The following is a 22133-nucleotide window of genomic DNA, read 5'->3' on the forward strand; positions in this document are numbered from 1 at the left end:
TAACAAAACATTATTAATAATATATCAATTTCATTAAGTATTAGAAAAGAATTTAATGGTGGGATAATATTAATATCATTTTAAACGTTTTACGATAAAATTAAGATAATTAAAATATTAAAAACCAAAATATATAGAATTCACTCTAAACGTGAGAATCAAAAGGGTACTTTACTTTTTCTTTTTTTTTTTTTCTTTTGAAACTCAGCCAAATCTGAAAATTTTCGGTAGAGATATTTTTAAGGTACAAACTAAAAGCCAAAGGGAAGAAAAAGACGTATTCATTGCTAGGTAATTCTTTCATTTCAAATAGTAATTTTAATATTTGTTTATTTTTATGTTTAAATAATAATGCATTTACTTTTTTTTCTCTCCAGTTCAGTTTTGTATAAGGTTTTATAACTTTTTTAATTTGTAAATAAAATAAAATTATATAAACACTAGAAGAAAAGAGATATATGTACCTTGAAAAATATATGATAATGTAAATCACGAAAACACACTTCATTTATTTTTTTTTCCTTACAATCTTACATCATGTATGTACATTAGTCTTCTTGTTAACATCACGAATACGCAAATCATCAAATGCATTCATAACTGTTGTGCTGCATGCACGAGAGAAAAAATGAAGAATGAAGTGTGTTAAGTGGGGAAAATCTCAGAGAAATGGAATTTGGAAGTGAATATAAAAGGGGAAATAATATTTTATATCTTTATAATTTATCAAAAAAATTTTAAAAATATTCATAATTTTTATTTTATTTTTATTTTATTTTAAAAAATTTTGATTTACATTAAATATATTTTTAACAGCTAATTCCAAAAAAATATTAAGATCAATCTAGCATGATAAATACATATGATTTATTTGTGATAAAGGTTATTTTTATAAGTTATTGTTGAATTAATTTTAAGTTTTTTGAAATATTAACCATAAGAGGTATATTTAATATAAATCGAAAACTTTTAAAATAATATTGAATTAAAATAAAATTTAAAAGTATTTTTTAAAATTTTAACAAATTTTAAGGGGAAAAAATTTATTTTACCATGTTGTGTAATCTGATTTTAAAAAAAAAAATTATGGAGTTTAGAGCATTGAAACTTAAAAGTGAAGTTATCAAAGTGTTGTGTTGTTGTATGCATATGGTGTGGCATGGGGTGCATGGATTCCAAGGGTTGTTTGCATAAGTGTTTATAAAAAATATTATGTCTTGCGCGTAAGTGTGCACTGTATACAAGAAATTAAAAGAATAAATTTTCTCTTCTTTTCAAATCATAACCGTGGAATTGTGGGAGTGATATGCATGTGTCATTGTTTTAATTATTTATTTATCTTTTTTTGGTATTTATATTATTTATTTATTTATCCTTTTTTTTTTGCAGTGTTTAGCTTAGTTTTTTTGGTTACCTCTTGATATTTTGGATTTTTCCTCAAGACAATTGTATATCTGATTCCAGCATGCAGCATAGCTTTCATTTTTTGGGGTGTCCATTTATGTTTTTTCTTTTTTTTTTTTAATTTAATTGTGCTTTGTTTTGAAAAAATACAATTAAAGTATAGAAGTATAGAAAGTAGGGGTGTACATGTCCCGGTCCGGTCTGAAAATTTGGTCTGGCTCCGAATATTTTAGAGACTAATTTAGTGTGATTTCATCGGGTCTAGAGTTGGATAAAGGTCATAAAAAATAGATCCGGTCATTATTTTGTGTCAGGTCTGGGCCATAGCTCGGGTCACCCGAACTCGACCCAGTGACCCGGTTATCATACACAATTAATATTTTGTGTTATTATTGATGGATGATGGCTGTTCTTATGTGGAATTTAAATATTGTAAACTTTAATATTTTGTGTTATTAGTCATTATAAAATTATAAGTTAATGTTTTACGTTTAAAATGCATAAGATTTTAGACTAATGCATAATAGTGTTATTTGTATTGATTTAAATATTTGGTGTTATTAGACAATATTAGTATTGATTATAGTTATGCTTTAATTTTAGAGAATTGTTGGTTCTTGTTATATTTTTTTAAGTGAATTTTACTATGTGAATTGTGAAATAATGGTTGGAGATTAGGTGATTTTTACACGTTAAAGATCCGATTTTCACCCGACCCAAATGTACGTAAGTTTCATCGAGTTTAGAATCGAGTTATGATCTAAAAATTAGGCCCAATTTATATTTTGAATTGAACATAGATTAAACCAAACTCGATGTGATCCGGTCCATATACACCCCTAATAGAAATCTTTGTATTCTGGGTGAGTATGGTGAGTATGTATAGTATAAGACCAAAAAAAGTAAGTATTCTTTTCTTTATAAAATTGTCTTTGTTTAATTATTATTCATATAAATAATATTATCTTTATTGTTTAAATTAAAAAAATACAAGTATTATTTAAATGATAAAAATTCACAGAATATACCTGTAACCATTTTTAAATGAACATATTATTAGGGGTGCAGTTGAATTAAGTTTTTATATTTTTGAATAATTAGACTCTTGAATTTAAGACGTCTTTAATTCAAAATATTAATTCTCACCCACAAATGATTTTATCCGAGTTTTCCTTAATGAAATTGGTGACGATTTTATTGTCTTTAATTTCATATTTGTTACATTTTCGTTAGTCCACTTCAAGCACCTTGTGAATTGTGACAGTAGCGACTATATAATTTAAAATCAGTCACTAAAATTAGTTATCATTATAAAATATGTATTGAAATACAAATATACATAGGGGTGTCTGTGGATCGGATCGGATTGAATATGGCCAAAAATTCGATCCGATCCGCATTAAAATCATCGGATCGGATCGGATCCAATATCCGCAACTTTTAAAGTTAGATTTGATCCGATCAGATCCGCACATTTGCGGATCGGATCGGATATTGGATATCGGATATATCCGCAAAACACAAAAATATTTTTAAAAGCTTATTTTTATTAAAAAAATATCAATAAAATTCATTTTTTCTATTCTTTTAAATATGTTTACTCTTAAATAATATTAAACATACTTTTTTTAAATAATAAATTAAAATAATATAACATATATGATAATTATTAATTGAAATAAAACATAAAAAGAATATTTATTTATTTATTTCTTTAATTTTGCGGATACGCGGATATATGGATTGGATATGCGGATACCAACACAAAATCCGCAATCCGATTCGATTAGTGTGCGGATCCGATCCGATCCGAAAGCATTGCGGATCGGATCCATATTCGCAATTTTCGGATCGGATTCGGATAAACACCGCGGATATGCGGATCGGATCCGATCCATGGACACCCCTAAATACACATTAAAAATAAATTAAACTACATATATATTTATACATAATATATTGATGACTTATTTTAGTAACTGATTTTAGTGTACGAATAACATTTTTTATTTATAGGAGAGGCTACAAAATTATTATCAATTAAACTGCGATTATTTTTTTAGATTCATCGTGTGAAATTGATAATTAATAACTGTTAGATAATAATTTAATCAAATTTATTAATAATCTTTAGATAATAATTTAATAAAAAAACAATTACACATGAATTTTCACCTTTTTGAAACCACCTCCATCTATTGGTTTTGCTGCAGTGTAGTGATAGTTACAATTAATCCTCGCAAGTCTCAACAACCACGTTTATGGAATTATATATATTCACATGTCTTTGTCCATACACAAGTAGTGTAAGGTATAACACGCTATAAATACATGCTAACAAAACTTCGTAGCTCAAATTCATCAAATAATTAATACTCTCAAAATCAAAATACCATCACCACTTCTATTATTATTGTTATTATTGCCCTCTAGTAATCCTAATATTGATATTTTGATTAGTATATTTTTCTAGCCTATAACAAAATAATAATGGGGGGTAATAATGGAAAAGAAGAAGTAGCGTTCAAAGTGAGTGTGACCAAGGAAGAGGTTGTTGCGGCGGTTTTGCCAATTCAAGATCATCGGTTACCGTTCTCAAACCTTGACCTCCTTCTTCCACCCGTTGACGTTGGTGTCTTCTTTTGCTACAACAATAATAACAACACAACGCTGAGCTTTGGATCAATGGTGGAGTCCCTTAAGAATGCATTGGCTCAGGCTTTGGTTTCCTATTATGTCTTTGCCGGTGAGGTGGTGCAAAACTCCATGGGTGAACCTGAGATTCTTTGCAATAACCGTGGGGTTGATTTTGTTGAGGCTGAGGCTGATGTTCACCTTCATCATCTTAACTTGTACAACCCTGATGAATCCATTGAAGGAAAGCTTGTTCCAAAGAAGAAGCATGGCATCCTTGCTGTTCAGGTATATATAGTATGGAAAATGTTAGGTAAACAATGACTATCTTGAACAATATGAACAACTATTAATCAAATAAAAATATATTACACTCTAATTTAATGCTACTAATTTAAATTTATTCTTTTAACCCTATTAATTCACATTATTCATGTATTGTTCAAAAACATTATTGATTAACTATACTTTTTCATGTAATATTTATAAAAAGAATTTTAAGTGTACTACTAAATACATCAGTGTTCTAAATAATTTTAATCATTAATTTTAATTATAAAAAATATATAATATATATTAATTAAAATTAATTGTTAAAATTATTAGAACACTGTTATTTTAAATACATTTAAAAAATTTTCCATAGTATATTATAGTGTATCATACTTTTAGAAATTTAAGTGTTCATATATACGCTCTTTTAAAAATCTTAAATCATGAATGCTAGCTAGTTTTTTTTTTTTTTATCAGATATACATAACAGTACAAGTCATGTTACATAAATATTATAAATTAGTTACCACTTACCAACAGGTCATCTGTATAAAATATATTGAATAGTTTTATATCTATAGTTAAAAACTTCTTATAATCAAATTTCATAAAAAATATAATTAAATTAAATTATTTACAACTAAAATGGTAATAAGAGTAGACCAAAATGTGTGGCGTAGATAATATTTTTTTATTCGTAAAAAAATCGATTATTTTAAGATGAAAATTTTTGTTTATTTTTATGTAAAATTAATAGTTAATAATTTTTAAATAACAATTTAATTAAATAAACTAAATCATCTAATAATTTTTAGTTATCAACTTAGTTCAGATAGTTCTAATGCTGACAGCAACTATACATTATAAGGATTGATTATACACAGCTTGAGTTTCATCAAAGTGTAATCTATGCATCTTAGCTGAGGGACAAACTTTACTATTTCTCTTTTATAACTCTTTTATGCCCTCTCACGTTCCTGCAAGTAAAATATTAGGGATTAAAGTCATCTTTTTAGATTCTTTATCTTTTAATTATTTTTATTTATTTTTGTCTTTAATAAACCCAATTGTATTCTTTTTATTATGAAATGAATACCTTTTGATTTAAAAAAAAAAATAATGGACAAATTTCACACATATACTATAAAAAAAAAGTAGAATTGGTGATAGGCATTGAACATGTGAGTTTGTACTTTATTTAACCATAAAAAATATTTAAAGAATTTTGTAATAATGGTAAATCAGTAGCAACATCCGGTTAAAGTCACGGTGTCTCTGGTAGTTGGCTGATTCTTGACTTATATAGAGTTGGTTCCTAGCATTGTTGTTACTCTAATTATATAATATAATCAATAGAATTTAGTATCTAATTGCAGGTGACATCTTTAAAATGTGGGGGGATAATAGTGGCATGCACCTTCGATCATCGCATAGCAGACGCACACTCAGCAAACATGTTCCTAGTCTCATGGGCCGAGATAGCCCGGCCCATGAAGCCCACCACCGCAGCACAACCGTGTTTTCGTCACTCCCTCCTCATCCCTCGACGCCCTTTTTGCATCCAGCCTTCCCTGGACGCCATGTATGTTTCCCTTCCACCACCATCTCATCAACTCGAACCCAATAATTTCAACTCACTCATAAGCCGGATATATTACACCACGGCCGATCAACTCAGCCACATGCAATCACTTGCAAGCTCATCGGATCCTATCAAGAACCGCACAAAGCTTGAATCTTTCACCGCGTTCTTGTGGAAGATGGTTGCCATGGCTACATCCTCCTCCTCTAGCGAGAAAAGGCTTGTTGCCAAGATGGGTGTGGTGGTTGATGGAAGGAAGAGGCTCAAAGAAGGTACGATGGATGATTATTTTGGTAATGTGCTTTCTATCCCTTTTGGCGGGAAAGCGGTGGAGGAGTTGGTGGAGAAGCCGTTGAGTTGGGTGGCAGAAGAGGTTCACAAGTTTCTGGAAACGGCATTGACGGAAGAACACTTCCTAGGGCTCATTGACTGGGTGGAAGAGCACCGTCCCTCACCAGCGTTGGCCAGAATTTATTGTGGCAACACAATGGATGTGGGACCCGCTCTTGTGGTGTCTTGTGGTCAAAGATTTCCAGAGTCAAAAGTTGACTTTGGTTGGGGAAAACCCGTGTTGGGATCATACCATTTTCATTGGGGTGGTGATGCTGGATATGTGATGCCAATGCCAAGTCCTAAGAAAAATGGTGATTGGGTGGTGTACATGCACCTTCTCAAACCCCACATACATTTCATTGAGTCTATGGCAAATCATGTCTTTAAGCCCTTCACTTGGGACTACCTCAACCATTAACATGCATTACTTCATCATTTGTTGCTTAATAATTAAATTCGCTTTCGATTCTTATCGTTGCTGATGTGGTTGTAGTAATTAACAATATAATAAAAATGTTTTTCATTTATATCAAATTTCGGCATTATTTTTATAGTGGATGTCATAGTGAAATAAAAGGATCAAAGCTAAGTCACGATTTTATATTTTTTCCCCAAAATAAATTTATAGAAAATTTACGTATAAAAAATTCTTAAATTAAAGTTGTCAAATTTATATATATATATTGAAAAGTATTTTTCAGTAAATCACTCTTCCTAAAATTAAGTTTAATAAAATAATAAGAAGGAGATATACAATGATCATAATTAACACATCTTTTTAGATAAGGAAGAGCGCAATTTATATAATTGTTTGCCCTTTAAATTGCATTCTTTTAAATATAAAGACGCAAATACATTGTTTTAGAAATCGTTATCCGATTCACGTAAACACATAATTTACTCTAATCAACCGCGGATTACATGCAAATGGGAGAACACAGAAACTGCTAGAGGCTATCGCGATTTCTATTTATTGATACTTGGCTATAAATCCTATTGGTAGTAGCAGTTTATGTGTATTGAGACTCGTGCATAAACTGCTAGAGGCTATAGCGGTTTACGTAGAGAGTGAATGCCTATATAAACCATGGAAGGCAGCCGTAGATTACTTATTTGGAGTCATTTTGAGGTTGTTTAGAGAGAGAAAATTCTAGAGAGAGGTCAGAACAACTTGAAAGCGGGTACGAGGTATCTGAGTGCCAACCTCCAGCTGGATATCATGGCAGACGAACAGAGCTTGTACCGACTAAACGATGTTGTCCATATTACTGGTGCCATTGGTGACGAGGACAGTTATATTTTATTTTTTTTAGTGTTAGCATTTGTTAATTAGAAAAATTGTATATAAGGTAGAGAAACTAGAATTTATAGTTTAATCTTTATAATTTGAAATTAGACTTTGCATATTAGGATATAAAATATAGTAGAACTATACATACGAATCGGTTTGGGTAGCAATTTTTGTTTCATTAATTTTCAAATATGATTAATTAACTGAATTTATTTTTCTTTTATCAATCTTATTTTTGTGTGTTCTTGGTTTTTTTTTTTGGAATTTTTATTGTTTATGTTCATATGAGTCTTTTTTTATTATTTTTTTATATTTTATAATTATTTTTTTTTTAATTTTTTTTGTTTTAACTTGACAAAATTTTATAATTGTGCTTGTTATTTATTTTATTTATTATAATTTTTCTTATTTGATGATTTAAGAGATTTGTTATTATTAGATAGGGGGATTCGTCGTGGATAGTAAAATTTAATTGTTTTGTGTATTTTTTTATGTTGTGTGCAGTCAATTAGGTATATCTACAGTGTGAGACGGCAATAAAATATGTCAATGCATAAAAGGATCATTTCGTAAACCGCTGTCTCTAACGGTTTACGTACGTGTCCCTATACACATAAATCACTATTGTCAGTAACGGTTTATGGCCAAGCATCAATAAACAGAAACTGCAACAGCCTTTAGTGATTTCTGGGTTCCCCTATTTATATGTAATATGTGGCTGGCTATATATGAAATAATGTATTTGCGTCTTCATGTTTAAAAGAATGCAATTGCGTAAATTTGAAGGGCAAACAATTTATTTAGGTAAATTACCCTAAGGAAGAGATATATGAATGATTATATTTAGGTAAAAACTTAAGTACAATTAATTTTATGTAAAGTTGACAGTTGAGAGCCATTAGATGAAAATTTAGTCAAATTAATCAAATAATTTAACAGTTCTCGACTATCAACTTTATGTAAAGTTGATTGCACCTAAATTTTCATATCTTTTCACCTGAGATTTTTTTTTTAGAATTGTATGGATTTTGCATAGATTTTTTATTTTTATTTATTAGTCTCAAGTTAAAATAATTCTTTCTTTTGAGTTTAACAAAGAACAAATTCTAAATTTTTAGGTCATAAAAATTTTAATATTTTATCATAAAATATATTATTTTTAAAAAACTTAAACCGATAAAAAAATACATAAATTATTACATCTACATGCAACTTGTAAATTTGTTGAGAAAACACAAAAGAAAAAAGCTCGATGTAAAGATACTTTTAACCAACTCAGCGACATAAAAAAAAAAAGAAGAACGTGTTGCTAGGGAAAAAATTAGTTAAGAGACGAAAGAAGAAGAAAAAGAATAGAGAAAGCAAGAGAATAAGAACGATGAAGAAAAAAATAAAATGATAGATATGTAATAGTGTGTTTCATGCTTTTGTCGTGTTTCATTATTTGCATTTGGCACAACCAACTTTATTCGAAAATCTCAGGCCATGGTGTTAAGAATGCTATGAACCACTTAGCAGAAGCTGCATCCATAACCACACAACATACAGCATGTATGTATATATGTATATATAGATATAATTTTTCCTGGTCATTATTCTCTTGGGTCCTCCAACATCCTTAGTTTGGGATGCAAATTAAACAGAATGATGATGTTGACGACACTTAGTAAAGTGGTATGGGTGCTCGATAGATTAATACTCATCAGCAACTACAACCTTATACTCACTAAATGTTTGGAGCCACATGATTCCATGAACTGTTTCACTCTATTTCTATGCATATGTTTATTATTGACGAAACAATACATTAAATAATTAAATTGTGAAATTTATAATACTTAATATAACACAGCATTATATTGAATATAATTGACTTATAGTATACCTGCCTATACAAGTATTGAACGTTTCTTTTGGTGATATGATAATATAATAATTTTTCCATAATATATTAAGTTGTAATGAATAGTCAGTACAACGAATCACTTTTACTAAAAACAGTAATTAGAGAAACTTCTCATCACTATACGTAGTCCACATGCATGCATATATACTCATTTTATATTATAAGTTATTCTGATGATGCTTAAAAAATAGTGTCTAATATTTTAAAAAAATTAGAAATATAAAAATAAATATTCACATAAAGACGTTTAAAAAGTCTTTTTTTAAAGATATTTTTATGTTGTGTTTTAATTGGTTTTCGTATAATTTCACTACAAGAAAACAAGCTTTTTGCTACGCTTTTAAAGGGTGGCGAAAAGTCCTTAAAAGCGTGGCGATAGCTTTTCGCCACGCTTTTTGAGCTACCGGCACGCTTTTGAAAGGGTAACAATTGCAAGGGTGCCGATTGCTCTATCGCCACGCTTTTCGTGACCTATTGGCACGCTTTTTTTCTTGCCACGCTTTTAAAGATCGTCACGCTTTAAAAGCGTGGCCATATGTGTGAACTATTGCTACGCTTTTAAAGTGTGCCAATAGCAAGATATGGCTACGCTTTTAAAGCGTGCCAATAGCATGCCATATAGCTACGCTTTAAAAGCGTGCCAATAGCAAGACATATGGCTACGATTTAAAAGCGTGCCAATAGGTGTGAGATACAGCTACGCTTTTAAAGCGTGCCAATAGCAAGACATATGGCTACGCTTTATAAGCGTGCCAATAGGTGTGAGATACAGCTACGCTTTTAAAGCGTGGCTGTTCATGCGCAGTGCAACGTATATCGCCACGCTTCCAAAGCGTGGCAACAAGTAGAGATATGGGTACGCTTTATAAGCGTGCCAATAGGTTCTGAACTAAATTACAGTGACGCTTATAAAGCGTGGCTATTGATTGTTGTTGTACAATATGGCCACCATTTTAAACCGTGGCTGTAAAATAGTTCAGTACCTATTGGCACTACTTTTTTTATAAACCTTACAAAATCATAGATAATTTTAAAATTTAAAAGATGACTACTAATTTTAAATCAACAAATCCTTGCTTTATAAACTTGTCACAGAAAAAGTGTTTGATCACATGTTAGTTATACTCTAACAAAATACCAAAAATCAAAGTCTCATCCACTAGCAGTTTCCTAATACATGAATTACAATTCCAACATGGGTTACATTATCTACTTCCTTTACACTTCATTACAAAATATAAAACTTCATGATTACTGATCATCATTTTGAGCGAAACTGTTTTCAGCACTTCCCTGCATAATTTTAAATATTGTTGTGTTAGTGCATCTTATACCAAACCAAAAAATGGAGACATATATTATCAACAAATGAATGTTATAGTTGTACAATAATTGTAACCAGCAAAGGCTTTTCTTTCATTGAAAGCCAGTATACTTTTTTTGTTCTTAAAGTTTTCAAAAAAGGGAAAGGGTACTGATATAGCTAGGAAGCTAACAATCAAACTGCCCCCCTCCCCTCCTTTTTTTTCTGCAACAGTCACATGTTTCTCAACAATGGCATGTATCACCCTAACTCCTAATATATTTCACAACCAAATTAACCATTCTTGTAGCCCTATACTGCACCTGCAGTCACATGCATGCACAATTTATACTAGCAACTGGAGAATTAATACAAATTGCATATGGATCAATTCTATAACCGATCCCCAATAAATAAATCAAGCAAAATGAGATATACCATGAGAGCCATTAATTCCTTCTGTAGTCTACAAAAATCAAAACAAACAAAAACATTAAAATTCAATTATGGTTTCTTTTCTTTTCCTTTTTCCAATTTGATTAGAAAAAAGTGCAAATCTTTAAAGATTTCTCGTGTTTTCCAAAATTGAGATTCAATGCCACACTAGATACAAAATAAAACACTACTAAAAAGTCAACAACTTTGAATTTAGATTCCAATTCAACACCATTAGCACCATTTAGAATCTTTTATCTCACTATCAAATGTCCAAAATCAACAACAACAATAAGTCAGCTACTTTAAATGGAAATATATCGAATATCCAAAGATAGTGACTTACATCTTTGGGTGGAATATGAGTTGATTCGGAGGAGCGAGGAGTATTTCTCGGTCTGCTACTTGAGGCATCCAAAGGAGAATTTTGGGCAGCTTGCACTAAGGCTGCTACCTCTTCCTCACTCATTCCAGGGTTGACTTGGTGCACCAATACCTTTAATAAACTACATACACCGTCCATCTTCTTCTCTAATGATTCAACCTTCTTGTTGTATTCAACCTTGACTTGTTGAATCTCCTCATCCTTTTTAAGAGAGCTTTTTGTAATCGAAGCCCCAAAACAATGAACTCGACCTGGTTGGTCCTTTCCTAACACTCCTATAAATGCATCCTCATCATTTTCCCTTGCCTCTATGCGGGTTTGAAGTTCAGCCTGCCGCATTAACTCAATATTAATAGAAATCACTATAGAATTAATATTGTACAAATCCAAATACAAATACAAACAACTCACAATTGTGCTTTACGTTTTAGCATCAATTTCTTTTCCTTTTTTACTTGTGCGAGTTCCTATGAAAACTTCAACTCTTGATGGTTCTTCACTGTTCTCTTTAGAGTCGCGCTAGAGTACATATAGAACAATTTACATGAAGCATGCTAACTAGAAAAATACAACCTGAATATAAATGAGAAATCACAAAAAAATAAGTTATATTACCAGCTGCTTGCGCACTATTCCAAAATTTGTGGAACCCATCCGGTGAGGACATGTTTGCTTTAACCTATTTTCAGCATTCTTAGTAGACACAGCCTAAATATAAACATGAAAAAGAGATGTTATTATTCTTAATAAACATGTTTTCTTGTTTTTTCAAAATCACACTACCTTTTTCCAAAACACCAAGTTTAATCACATAAAGAACTAAAAGACAATATTACCTTAACAGTCGGAAGACTCCAATACCGAATTAGTTTGCGAAATTGAACCTCAAGGATCTCTAACGGTCGGTTCTTTATCATTTCTTTCTTTGTGTTGTACTTCAAGAAATGTTCCTTTTTTATTTCACCTTTGTATTTTTTCCATGCACGACAAAATCCGTTCATTACCCACGGCTTTGAAGTTATTGGAAGAATGAATTTTTGCTAAACAAGACAACAAATTAGAATGTCAAAGGTTAGCATAAATAAAGTAACAAATAAATCTTAACAAAATTATCTATAATTCTTACATACATTGGCATACTCCCACATGTCCTCTTTGAGGTTTTTAGGCACACCATGCCAACTAGTATATAGCAAAGTCACAAAACGAGGATTTCTAACTGTTGTGCCCAAAAGTTGGTTGAGGTTAGATACAACCTCCTTGGTTGGACCTATAGGCTGCCCTCCAAAAAATTCCACCTCCCGTTGATCATTAAAATCAGTGGCATGAAGCTTTTTGCACATAGTCTTTCCACGAGTTTTCTTCTTTATTGTGCCTAAGTCCGATTAAAATAACAGAATTTTAAACTCAAATCAACTTAGAATTAATACAAGCTATATTTTGATAATAAGTTAAAACAAGAAAAGCACCTTCATTACTAGCTTGTCCTCCATTACCCTCATCATTTCCAGCATCATCAAGCTCATCTTCCTCATCTTCCTCATCTTCTTCATCTTCCAAATTTATCCCATGTACCTTAAAATACATGTCAAGACTCATTCCTTTTTTCGTTGAACTTGCAGTTAGCTCGCTTGTATCTTCTCCCTCATCATCAGAACTTAAATCATTTTGTTCCATTGTATCAGCTTCAACAGTCCTCTGATTCCCGGTTTTGGAGGTCTTTTCAGCTTGAGACATTGTCCCGTTCCCATTATGTTCACATTCTTGAAAAAGTGACATTGGTTGCACCTTCTTTTTCTTTTTTGGAGTCCTAGCTTGCTCTTCAATGGCATCTTCCACGATTGTGATGGGTTGGTTTCTTGTTTGATCTTTTGGGTCTTGAGCTTGGAAGCTAGCCTTCTTATTTTCAGCCATGATCTTTTCTCTTTTAATATTGTACTGTTGTAGCAATTCAGCACTTGACCTCACTTGTGTAACCTCAAAGGAATTCTTTTTTTTTGGACTTTTTTCTTTCATTTTTTGTGCTAAGGTACTTATCCGTTTTCTTTTAGTGATCTCTCCTTTCTCCATTCTGCATACACAAAAGAGTTGCAATGAAAAAACGTTATTTTATGAATAATTAAATGAACATAATCAACATAAGCGAGTAATTAAATAAGCAAAATAACTAAAACAAATGAGACATTTAGAATTCTACCAAAACAGCATTACATGAAAACATGTCAAGATGTTTCAGAATCAGAGTCCTCCATGTACTCGTATTCACTCTCCTCATCTTCCTCACCACGTTGTTTGGCAAACATATTTGGAGCCACATCTATAATGGTTGCTCGTAGATCATTCCTCACTAGATCAACTTCGCCATTATCATTTGGGAGACTGGGAATCACTTCAGGTTCACATGGCTCCCTTGCATATATTATGGGGGAATCAGACTCAAGGTCATCACTTATCCTAAATAAATCTCTTGGAATTGTTTTCATAACATAGTGTTTGTCACTCACATATGAGTCTTGCACATAAAAGCATTGGTTTACTTGGAATGCTAGCACAAATGGTTCTTCCTGGTAGCATTTCTTACTGAAATACACATATGAGAGACCAAAGTTGTCTTTTGCAACTGTATACCACTCACACTTAAACAGGACTACCTTAAATTGGCCATAATAATCTAATTCAAACATATCAACTATTCTACCATAGTAGGTTACTTTGGCTTCAATTGGGTTCTTATCTTTCACAGTAGCAAAACTAGGAGTCAATGCCTCCAATGTGACACCACTATTTTGGGTTTTACGTCTCGCATCACGGTGCCTTGTATGAAACCTATACCCATTGATAACATAACCTGAAAATCTTTTTGCAACTCTATTTGGACCCCTAGCCAACCCTTTTGCCCAACCAGGCACATCCTTTTTTATGGAACGAGTTTTAAACCATTCTGAGAACTGTTGACTATGGTCTTTGGCTTTCTCCCACTTTGTTCTTCATGAATTGTTATCATTTACTCCCTCCTCATGCTCTCTGAAGATCAAATAATCATATTCTTATTTGTTAGTAGGGTAAAATGTTATGATTGAGGTCTACAAAATGACAATGAATCAAACAAAATACCTCATGTAGACTTCGATCTTATCACAATTGTTTAGGATGTATGAATGACCTTGTATTTCTGATTTTTCATCTAACATGAACAAATCTCCCATTTTTCCACCCAAAGGACATCCTTTGCTTGGAAACAAACTCGGAGTTCGCAGCTCATCTGAAACACACTCATCATTGTTTCGAGGGACTCTGTTGAATCTTGTCTGGAATCTTCATGCAAATATCTTGAGCAAAAATTAATACACTCATTCGCCAAATATCCTTCAGCAATGGATCCTTCTGAACGACTTCTGTTACGAACATATGATTTTAGTGTGCACATATATCGTTCAACAGGGTACATCCAACGATATTGAACTGGACCACCTAACCTCACTTCATTTGCCAAATGGATAGGCAAGTGCACCATTATGTCAAAAAAGCTTGGAGGAAAAATCCTCTCCAATTGGCATAATGTCTCAGCAATCTCTGCTTCTAAGTTAACTACCTCATCTAGGCTAATTACCTTCTGACATATCCGGCGAAAAAATGAACATAATCGAACTAAAGCGATGGCAACATGGTCAGGAAGTATGCTCTTGATCGGTACTTGCAACAAGTAATGTAACATGAAATGAGCATCATGGGTCTTATAACCAGAAATCTTCTTTTCCGTTTGCTGCACACATCGAGCGATATTAGAACCGCTGTTGTCTGGTAATTTTGCCCCTTTTAACACACTACAAAAGATTATTTTCTCTGCTGCAGTCATTGAGAAGCATGCCTTTGTAACTTAGTTCTTTTACCATCATTCGTATCTCTTGGTTGAAGGTTTTTCTTGATACCCATGTCTTTAAGGTCAAAACGCGCAGCTACATGATCTTTTATCTTTCCAGAAATATCCAAAAGCATTCCAATTATGCTATCAACTATATTCTTCTCTATGTGCATGACATCAAGGTTGTGTCTAAACATGTTGAACTTCCAATATGGTAAATCAAAAAAGATTGATCGCTTTTTCCAATTTGAAATGCCATTCTTTGCTTTCCTTTGCTTCTTCCCAAAAGAATTATCTACCCCTTGCAATATATGGAATACAGTTGTTCCATCTAACAACTGCGGTGGAGACCTAAGTTCAGTTTTTCCATTGAAAGATCTTTTATTATGTCTCCATGGATGGTTCATGGGTAAAAACCTTCGATGATCCATATAAACAGTCTTGTGGCTATATTTCAGATATATAGAAGAAGTCTCATCATTACAACATGGACAAGCCAATTTTCTCTTTGTACTCCACCCAGATAACATAGCATACGCAGGGAAGTCGTTAATTGTCCATAAAAGACATGCTCTCATGTTGAATGTTTTATTCTCTTTGGAATCATATGTTTCGACACCTAACTCCCACAATTCTTTTAATTCTTCAATTAGTGGTTGAAGAAAGACATCAATATCATTTCCTGGTGATTGTGGGCCAGGAATGAGTAAAGAGAGCATAAAATAATCAGGCTTCATGCTCATCCAAGGGGGTAGATTATACACCATCAAAACAACAGGCCATGTACTATGTGTACTACTCAAAGTTCGAAACGGATTGAATCCGTTGCTTGCTAAGCCAAGTCTCACATTACGAGGCTCATTTGCAAAATCTTCATGTCGACTGTCAAATGCTTTCCAAGATTCACCATCGGCAGGATGCCTTAACAACCCATCTTTAACACGTTCATTATAATGCCAAGACATAGCTTCAACCGTCCTTGTGCACATAAAAAGCCTTTGAAGTCTGGAAATCAGGGGAAAATGCCTTAGAGTTTTTGCAGCAACTTTACGAGGCTTTTTAGATGAGGTAGCATCGTCCTCTTCTACATGATGCTTAATATAACGGGATGTTCCACAGACATAGCAAGATGAGTCATTCTCATGCCCGTTCCGATACAACATGCAATCATTGGGACATGCATCGATCTTTTGGTAGTCAAGACCCAAATTCTTCACCATATTCTTCGTTTTATCAAAAGAAGTAGGAATATTCAAATGGGCATTCCTTCTTTCAATAATTCTAAGAGAGAAGTGAACGACGCATTACTCCAACTGTGCAAGCATTTTAACAAGTAAAGACGGATGGTAAAGGATAATCTTGTGAATCCTTTACATCCAGGGTATAGTTCTTGGCTTGCCTCGTCTACCAATTTATAAAATTCTTTTGCACCTTCGTTAGGCCCCATGTTATGTCCATCAACTTGTGTAGTATCTCTGAATCTATCACGTAACAACTCATCAATATTATCATTGCAGTTATATTCCTCATCTGTGTCACTGTCAACATCCATAGTAACAAGTGATTCCCCATGATTAAACCACCGCCTATAACCTTTTACGAATCCATCGCATATTAGATGGTCATACACGACATCTCTCCTTAACCAAAGTCTATTACAACACTTTGCACATGGGCATTGAATTTCTTCCCCTTGAGGAATTCCCGGTGATGAAAAAGCAAAGTGTAAAAACTTTTCTACACCGAGTTGATATTCTTTTTCATGACGTGGTGTATCCATCCAATCCTTGGACACATCCATCGAAAACCTATATATTTCAAATAGATAGCTAAGTTTCTAGTTTGAAGTCTTTACTGCTAGTCTCACTAACTGTGAGTCTAGCTTCCTAATTAAGTAAGAGACAAAATTTTCCAAGTCTCCAAAATACTTTGAAGGCATTGGACATAAAATAGCGAAGAAAATTAAATTTTAGCAATTCTTAAAGAAGGTCCTGAAGTGAGTGCCTCAGGAAAGCACTTAAGTTGTCCACATAACATTAATAACAAATTAAGAGATGTATTTAAATTCGCATGAACCAACCTTAAATACTGTCGTAATCCGTACAACACCAGCACTAAAGTAGTAGCGCAGCAGAAGCAGAATTAGAAAGGTAGCAGCGGCAGCGAATAGCGGTTCGGCAGCAGATAATCAGCACCACAACAACATCAAAGCAATACCACAGGAATAAAAGAAGTGGTAGTAGTGGTGAATAGATAACTATCAAAAGCCTGTTGGAAAGCATAAAATTAAAATGCTCTTGAGAATTAAATTTTTTTCTTACTTTAAAACATAAAAAAATCCCCATAGAAATTTGAAAAATAGGGGAATTTAGAAAGTAGGAATCGAAGAAGTGGCTGGAGAAAACCCCAAAAGGGCAGGTAAACCCTTGGCAACTTTGGAGCATTAGTCTAACTGCTCAACATGAACTGCTTGAAAATTACATTTGAAATTAAAATAGCATCCATTTACATATATTTTGCCAAATTGTGGGCCATAATCCATTAAAAAAATGCCATATTTATATATATTAATCCAATATATAGCTTGGTCCAGACCTAGGAACTACTATATGAAATATAAATTATATGCACTATAAAAGGAAAAAGGGTTATAACCACCCCCATATATTCAATTCAGCCTCAGCATCCTTCAATTATATATATATATATATATATACTATTTGAAGATATTATTTGTAGCAACCAACCAGCAATTAACAAAATTTTTAATTATTTTTCGCTGTTATATAAATTGCTTTATGAATTACTAGTACTATTTCAATTTTGACTTAAAACTGGCAAGTATGTCTCAACTTTAATTTCTTTGAGATTAAAGTATATCTAGGCTGTGATTTTTCAATAATCTAATGTTAGGTCTCCTGATAAGTATACTTTAAATACAATCATTCTCAAGCCATAAGGTAATCATAATAATAATAAACTTCTACCTAAGAATAACTGTATTAATTAAAGATTACTCCGTCAAATACAAACAGCAAAGTATGAAAAATTATGCAACTCTCTTTTTCAAACCACGGCAATCACCTTAGAAAGACATGAGCAAGCAACTCAGAATCAGAGTGTTAAACCTGTAGTGCTCTTTCTTCACTTTCTTCTACATTATGCAGTGTGAAAAAGATTTCCAAGTAGTATTCAGAAAATGCAGAATGAAAAGAATAAGAACTCCACAACCCAAACTATCATATGTAATGTCAGTGGCATATGGCAAGAAACTGTTAAAAAGATATCAGCATATCAGCATGAAAGCCTTATGCATGGCACATATAATAAATCCTATAGGAAGGAAATAGATTAACCCATGAGATAGAAATAAAAGAAAGATAAGAGAATTCAGAGAAGTGTGTTTATAAGGAAAAAAATCTTAAACCAAGGATTGAATTTTGGAAGTTAATTTTTACCTTGTAGGTACGGTTTGGAAGACAGTCGCAGGATACAATTGAATCTGCAGTTTGAACAGCACACAATTTCAGGGTAAATCATACAAGAGTATGAAAAATTGCCGTGCATATACAGACATGAATAAACTAATATTCAGATGTCGAACATAAAATTTGCAACCCAATAATGTAAGATAAGAAATTCTCAGTTGAAGTTCAATCTAGACTAGGAAATATGCAGCTACTTGAATATTTACAATGAGAATAGAAGGAACATCCCCAGGTATGCTGATAGAAGGAACTCCTAAACAGCGCGCAATATGTTCAGTTTTTAGCTAAGACAGAAAGAGGTCTGCTCCAAGGGAATAGAAAGCAGCATTGGTTAGCGCAAATTTTTTCTTCTTGTCCCTGCCAACCAAGTCCAAGCAACAATGAATTCTAGCACTATCAATAATGAAAAATTTTGTTTTTGTCATGATATCCTCAATATGAGGGTGATCATAACCCAAAGGTTAATCATTAATCCCCCCAAAATGGTGTGTATACAAAAACAAGTATTTTGTACCAACCTAAAGCAGTTTTTTCCTCTGACTTTGAATGAACTTGGCTCAATTAAAGACCAAGAACCAGGGCTTTGTTTCTCTTATCCAACAAAATGGAATTGACAAACCTGCTATTGGCTTTAGTTTAGGTGCCTTGGGTGAAACTGAAACAAATGAGACCAGAGTGAGAAACAAGAAAAACTAACTACCAAAAAACAAGGGTAGTAAACATCCGAAAACTAAAAGCAAATAAACTTGGAAACTAAATTTTCATGTTCATTTATTTTAACTTCTTGTCTTAACAGCTGGGGAAATAAAAGAAGCTCAATCATTCACAAGAAACACCATTTTTTCACTCATTCTAACTCTTCTACTGACATAAAATAGAAAAATAAACAAAATTAGGAACAAAATAGCTTCCCCTGCAGAAATAAAATATAAATCAGCTCTACAACCAACCCTGATTCCAATGCAGAATTTTAAAATCTTTTGGCTGATCTTGATCTTGGTTGCTTATGCACAAAAAATTATAAGTGACCTTTAATTTTCTGCTACTGTTGCTAGGTATCTAATGCTAGAAGGAGAGTAAGCCACAATATATTGCATTCTGAGGCAAAGAGGTCTTTTGAACACTTACTTCACATTATATAAGCCCACCCGCACTTGATTCCCTTTCTTAAGCATAACAAATTGTTCCCAACTTTAAAACAAACTCAAATTTTATGTGTTATTTTCCTTTTCAAATTTCAGATGGTCTTATGTATTGGGTTTGAAACCAGTGCCCTTTCTTTTCCAAATGAAATTCTTATTTAAAGTGACAGCAAGATAATACATCAAACACACTAAAGTTTTGGCATATAAGTAATGAAAGAATAATGCATCATAGTGAAACTAATATATATGTTTAGCTTTTGATAATGGCAAGAGCTTAGCTCTTGGGGCTGTGACACTAAGCTAGACAAGTTTAAGTAACTAAAATAAGGTAGAATCAAGAGTTAATAAGAGTTAGAAGTCTCTAAAACTCAAAATGATCATTTAGAGTTTGAACCGAATTCGACAGTATTTATTGTAGAAATGGCAATAATTTTCATAAATTTCTGCTCTCAATCTAGACATCCAAAAATAGTGAAAAATAGTTTTTATAAAACTTTGAGAAGTCAAACAACACCACCAACAAGATCAACAGGATGCACTCTTTCTCTCAGAAATGAAGCTACAACTTCAAAACATTCACTATATACATGTTTAGCTTTCAAGCTTCCCTTTCCTTTTCTGAAACTGATATCATTTTCAAAAGGTGAAATCGCAAAGAGGAAGTTAAATGCAGTTAGATAGAAAAATAAAGTGATCAGAAGCATCATCTAATTGCCATAAGAGGGAAATATTACTACACTTGAAGCATTACACAAACATAAAACAGGGTAAATGAAACAAAATGGAGATACTTATTTACGCACCTAGGTTCTTGTCAAGGGTGGTGAACTAGTTCAAAGCTGGTGGAGCCTTCAACCTCTGCTTGAGGATCCTCTTCTTCCTTTGCTCCTCAGATCCCGAACTGCTTAGGATGGTTCTCGACTAACGGGTTCCTCACCTTCTCCTGAAGAAATGCATGAGAATCAAAACAATGAACAATAAAAAAAAAGACTGAAAACTTAGAGTCATCCTCATGTTAGGGCTTCGTCGTTCTTCACGAAAGCGAAGAAGCAGGAAGGGAGCGGCGGCACGGAAGGGAGGGCTTCGTCGTTCTTCACGGAAGCGAAGAAGCAGGAAGCGAGCGGCAGCGCGGATGGGAGGGCTTCGTCGTTCTTCACGGAAGCGAAGAACCAGGAAGCGGGCGGCAGCGCGGAAAGGAGGGCTTCGTCGTTCTTCAGGGAGGCGAAGAACCAGGAAGCGAGCGGCAGTGCGGAAGGGAGGGCTTCGTCGTTCTTCGTTGGAGTGTTGTCGTCGCGGTGAGGGCAGGGGTTAGGGCTTTTGAAGAAGGGTTAAGGCGAAAAAATTGGTGCTTGGTGGTTTCGGAGGGGGAAGCGGTGAGGCACAAAGAAGGAGGAGATTGGTGGTTGCCATTGGGGCTTTCGAAGGAGGAGTTAGGGCAGAAGGAGTTAGCTTTTTTTCTCTAAGTGTTAGAATCACGAAGAATTGATCTATCTCTAGCTATCTGGAGCGTTTTTGTTAATTCGAGCTTCTTTAATTTTTTTTTTCTGAGGGAACCTTTTGGCCACGCTTTTGAAGCGTGCCAAAAGGCTTGTAGGAAACGGCTACGCTTCTAAAACGCCACAATAACAAATTCCTGTTGCCACGCTTTTAAAGCGTGCCAAAATCTCTCTATCGCTACGCTTTATAAGCGTGGCAGAAAAAAACGTGGTTAAATCTCACATCAACTGCCACCCTCATAAAAGCGTGGCCATAGAGAGATTTCGGCACGCTTTTAAAGCGTAGCAAAAAAAAGCGTGGCAAAATCTCTATTCAAACGCCATCCACACATAAGTGTGGCCATAGCCTACTTTTGGCCACGCTTTTAAAGCGTAGCAAAAAAAAGCGTGGCCATTGGCCTTTTTTCTTGTAGTGTTTATTCGGTATTCCTCATCACATGTTATTAAATTTCTCAAAAGTTTTTCTTTCCGAAAACAATAAAAAATATTTAATTTGGACTAAAACAAAAAAGATAATAGATTAACTATTAGATTTTTTTTAAAAGATTATTTACATAAAAAAATATATCACATTCATCAAAAAAAAAAAAAAATAT

The 22133-nt window shown here is 33.1% G+C and overlaps 3 protein-coding genes across 3 annotated transcripts; 1 reads left to right on the plus strand and 2 right to left on the minus strand.

Moving 5' to 3' along the window:
• The first annotated feature begins 3786 nt into the window (after positions 1-3786).
• LOC107496590 (coniferyl alcohol acyltransferase-like) lies at positions 3787-6721 on the plus strand. The gene is made up of 2 exons (XM_016117893.3): positions 3787-4326; positions 5688-6721. The coding sequence occupies exons 1-2, from the start codon at positions 3895-3897 to the stop codon at positions 6642-6644; spliced, it is 1389 nt and encodes a 462-aa protein (XP_015973379.1). The 5' UTR covers positions 3787-3894; the 3' UTR covers positions 6645-6721.
• Positions 6722-11144: 4423 nt separating this feature from the next.
• Positions 11145-13460, minus strand: LOC110273881 (uncharacterized). Its single transcript, XM_052251450.1, has 7 exons — positions 13016-13460; positions 12677-12921; positions 12383-12586; positions 12162-12254; positions 12002-12065; positions 11508-11908; positions 11145-11192 (listed from the first exon to the last, which is right to left on the minus strand). Exons 1-7 carry the CDS (start codon positions 13458-13460, stop codon positions 11145-11147), a joined length of 1500 nt encoding a protein of 499 aa, XP_052107410.1.
• A 308-nt stretch (positions 13461-13768) lies between these two features.
• Positions 13769-15402, minus strand: LOC110273493 (uncharacterized). The gene is made up of 2 exons (XM_021126612.1): positions 14791-15402; positions 13769-14458 (listed from the first exon to the last, which is right to left on the minus strand). The coding sequence occupies exons 1-2, from the start codon at positions 15400-15402 to the stop codon at positions 13769-13771; spliced, it is 1302 nt and encodes a 433-aa protein (XP_020982271.1).
• Positions 15403-22133: the final 6731 nt, after the last annotated feature.

This window comes from Arachis duranensis, chromosome 7, assembly GCF_000817695.3.
Source record: "Arachis duranensis cultivar V14167 chromosome 7, aradu.V14167.gnm2.J7QH, whole genome shotgun sequence".
NCBI lineage: Eukaryota > Viridiplantae > Streptophyta > Magnoliopsida > Fabales > Fabaceae > Arachis > Arachis duranensis.